Source organism: Nicotiana tomentosiformis, chromosome 6 (assembly GCF_000390325.3).
Source record: "Nicotiana tomentosiformis chromosome 6, ASM39032v3, whole genome shotgun sequence".
NCBI lineage: Eukaryota > Viridiplantae > Streptophyta > Magnoliopsida > Solanales > Solanaceae > Nicotiana > Nicotiana tomentosiformis.
The window spans coordinates 34,936,064-34,940,287 of record NC_090817.1 but is presented as its reverse complement, the minus strand read 5'-3'; the positions used below and the strand labels follow the sequence as shown (position 1 = coordinate 34,940,287).

The window sequence follows — 4,224 nt, the reverse complement described above, 5'->3', positions numbered from 1 at the left end:
TCTATGTTGAATCGTGAGATGGCGCGTGTTCGGGGCATTTAATGCAGAGAGACGTGTGTCTAATCAACCGTCAGAAGCTTTTCAGAAGGAATCATAGTAGTACCGCCAAAAAGAGTGTTTCTACCAACTTTCCGGTGACACAAAGTTATGTCACCGGAAAGCATGGGGAGTATTTGTATAAGGTAAAATAGGTTATGATATGTGGCCTCTTAAGATAACAACACATGGAACTTAAGGCAGGGGATAGTTAGAACCGAAGGCAATTATCCCGTTTGTCACCGGAAAGAATGACACTCGTAAAGATGCAACAAATACCCTCCATCCGGTAGCATTTAATGGAGAATATTCCACAGCATTTAGTGTGCTTCCCGTTACAGAGAATTTGTCATTTATGTTCACCGTTACACATTCATCAATGACCCTCATAATTGACATTAAAGAAGAGTACGATCCTAGAACTGTGTTCCCTGCGTAGCTATAAATAATGAGTTATGTTATCATTGTAAAGGACACAACTATTCTGGCAAACTTACGCTATAATTGATTAAAAGCTTTATACAATTTTACTTTCTTGTTCCTTGGTTTCATCACTGTTGTGCCCGGAAGCTCTGCTCCCGGCATTACTGTTTTTCGTGATTTCATCTTCATTTCAAGGCTAAGCATTGCGCATTTCTTTAATTGTTTCATTATTTCAGGATCAAATTAATTCACTTGTCTAGAAGTCACGTATAAATTTAACTGTAGCGTTTTACGGGTAAAGATGTCTATGATTCAAGATTATTTCCCCATACTCTTTCTTTTATAAATACACACATATACATACTTGAACCTATAAAAAGAGGGTGCACCCATTTCTGATAACAGGTTATAATTCATGGATAGTGTAAGATTTTGTTATGGATAATTTTTAAGAAATTAAAAGCTACAAAACAATGTATTAAAACAATTTACGCCGCGATACTTGAATTAAGAACAAAAGCCTTGTTCTGAGAAATAAATAAATGAGAGAACAGGTAAACGCTGGGGCAGTGTGAATTGAATGGGGATTGGGAAGTAGATTGGCAGAGGTACATCATGAAAACGCTAGGCTGACGTGAGAATAAAATATCTCAGTGGGTCCCATCCTCTCTTCTTTTGACTTGCCAATTTCAACTAACGGCCCCCCCCCCCCCCCGCCCAACAAAATTCTTTGTACTATAAATTGGTACAGAAACCTCAGTTAAACTCAAATAACAGACAAGTTTCGAAGTATTGGAAACTTTGCACAAAATAGACATAATAATTAATATCAGTAGAAATGGCGCCGCGTTCTGTTGTCAGGAAATTTCTCGCACGGCCTCAGCATGAAGGACTTGGTGCTGTTGTTAGAAGAAGCATTGGAAGGTACGTACATTTATTTTTCTCTTCTACAAACAATCAGGCTCGAAATTAAAGAGGGTTACGCTGGAATATATATAACGTCAAAAATAAATACTCCTATATAATAGATGATGATGAAGTCCGATCCCTCAGTGAAATTCACATTTCTGTAGATTAAAAGTTTTTATGAGCTTATCAACAAATCCTTTCTCAGGTTCGAGTTGAGATACTTCGACCCTTTTCTTGTTTTGGATGAATTCTCAGGTAAGTTTTTTCTTTGGTCGGATACTTTTATTAAATTTGAAGACATTTTCATGTGAAAATTATTGCAGTTTCTGCTCCTGCTGGATTTCCTGATCATCCACATAGAGGTCACATTCTATATAATGATTCATTTTCGGTCAAATTAAAGTCGATCCATTCTCTTCAGTTTTATGCTAATTTAGCAATTTCTTCTTCACTAATGCGCTCTTTTTCTGAATTTTACAGGCTTTGAAACGGTCACCTACATGTTGGAGGTATATATATATAACATTCACTCCGTTTCTCCCTTTATTCAAAAACCCAATACATAGATATTCCATTTGTAGTTGTGGATTGTCAAAGGCTAAACTAATGATGATTACTAGTATATTAATTTGAAGGCAGTAGTTGAGCAGATGTGATTGTCTAACTTCTAAGAAAGCAACCCATGCTACTTGTTTACGATATATATATCCGGTTTAGTTCTAGCTGCTAATGCATGTTAATCCTATAAAATAAGTCTATTATTTCTTATTGAAGGTAAATATCAAGATTAAATAGCTGGAAGTTTCATGCCGTGCATATTACTCAATTTGTTTTATTTTACAAGACACTGTTGCTTTTTTTAACATGTTGTAAAAGGAATGACTGTTTTCTAACTCTTTAATTTTAAACTTTAAAATTTATATTTAGTGACATGCCAGAATCTTTTTTTACCGTTTTTAAACTCCGTTTTCGGACAAACACCACGCAATATAGAAGGAATTAAATGCAAGGAGTATTTGTTTACAATACTATATTTGAAAATGGCACAAATAAAAAAGGTGATGCATTTAGTAGTGCAAATATTTCTTGAAATTCATTTAAATTCTATGGGGGTCAGTATCAACTTTTGTGGTGGAGCAATATAAGTAGACGATGATGGCTGATACTCATGCTTCTTCTAGAAGATTTTATGCTAATAATTAATAGAGAAAATTGGTTAATTCTTAATAGGATTCTTAATAGGTTCATAATACTAGTTGAAAAGCAATTAATTAATGTTCTCTTTTTGAGACCAGGGTGCTGTGACGCATGAAGATTTTGAAGGACATAAAGGTACCATTGAAGCTGGTGATTTACAGTGGATGACTGCTGGAAGAGGAATTGTTCATTCTGAAATGCCTGCTGCTGACGGAACTCAAAAGGGTTTACAGTTGTGGATTAATCTCTCCTCCACAAATAAAATGTAAGCAAATCCTTCTATTTAATTATTAAAATAGTTAAACCTCTGTACACTAATGATATTAAAGAATTAGTATCTGTATATTAATGTCCATTGTCCAAGGGCACCTTGCTATGAGTTGCAAGTGGGATGAATATATGATTACATCAAGTGAAACATGTTTTGTTTTTCCTCTCGAGATTGGACGATAGAGTGAACTTAATGCTAATCATAACGTAGAGACAGATTTAAAGAATTTCAATATTTTGACTATGGACATAAAATTTATTTATGTGAAAGGTACTAAAATCTCAACAAAAATTAAATACGAAATTTATTACTCATCAAAATTTAAATTCTGAAATCAGTCATAAACCATACTTGTGTATGACAGGATACAGCCAAAGTACCAAGAGATATCAAGCGAGGAAATAGCAGAAGCAACAAAAGATGGGATAAGGGTGAGAATTATAGCAGGGGAGGCACTAGGAAAAAAATCATCCATATACACAAGGACTCCAACAATGTATTTGGATTTCACTCTAAAGCCAGGAGCGCATTTGCAGCAACCAATTCCAAAGTCATACAATTCATTTGTATATGTATTAGAAGGAGAGGGCATTTTTGACTCAAGAACATCACCAACATCAGCACATCATTTACTTCTTCTAAGTGGCTCTGGTGATGAACTTGAGGCATGCAACAAGTCCACAAAGCCACTAAGGTTTATATTAGTGGGTGGTGAACCATTAGGTGAACCAGTAGCACAATTGGGGCCTTTTGTCATGAATACTCAACAAGAAATTGACCAAACTGTTGAAGATTTTGAGAATTATGCCAATGGTTTTGAAAAGGCCAAGCACTGGAGATCTGAAGCCAGAATTGGACTTGACTATTAGTGCTGCAAGTAGTTACATTTAGCGGCGGAGTCAGAATTTTCACCAAAGGACTTCGACATTTACTATATAAACATAAAAAATTTAATCTTGTATATAGCGAAGGAGGTTTGAATGAATCCCTTCCGCTCGTCTAGCTCCGCCCTCGTTATTGATTCTTTTGTTATTCTTCCTATTTTGTTGTGTAGCTTTCGTAGTCCTTTTGATTTGACATAATAGGGAAACATCCGTTGTCCATATCCAAAGCACCCCATTTTCATAGGAAATGATAAGGGCTCATTTTGGAATGTTCCCCCCCCCCCCCCCCCCGCCCACACCGTACACTGGATTCATCATGTTGTTCTCTTTTTTATTTTAAAAAAAATGACGGAGCATTAAGTTAATTAGTTATTCTTAAATGTTGAAGAACTCAACTGAATTTTTGGGGTCATGAATAAGAAAAAAGAAATGGCTCTTTCTGTTCTTTATTTGTTTTGATAAATGTAAACTTTGCAAGCGTGTCACTCTATTACTCAAAAATAA

General features: G+C 35.4%; 1 protein-coding gene across 3 annotated transcripts; it reads left to right on the top strand.

The window, feature by feature from the left end:
- Nucleotides 1–1,231: 1,231 nt before the first annotated feature.
- LOC104113506 (pirin-like protein At1g50590) lies at nt 1,232–3,939 on the top strand. 3 transcript variants are annotated; one of them, XM_009623686.4, is made up of 6 exons: nt 1,232–1,383; nt 1,574–1,623; nt 1,692–1,730; nt 1,849–1,877; nt 2,664–2,830; nt 3,201–3,939. In XM_009623686.4, the coding sequence occupies exons 1-6, from the start codon at nt 1,298–1,300 to the stop codon at nt 3,703–3,705; spliced, it is 876 nt and encodes a 291-aa protein (XP_009621981.1). In that variant the 5' UTR covers nt 1,232–1,297; the 3' UTR covers nt 3,706–3,939. The 3 variants fall into 3 exon arrangements, with proteins under 3 accessions (XP_009621981.1, XP_070033372.1, XP_009621982.1); XM_070177271.1 differs by lacking the exon at nt 1,574–1,623; XM_009623687.4 differs by lacking the exon at nt 1,692–1,730.
- Nucleotides 3,940–4,224: the final 285 nt, after the last annotated feature.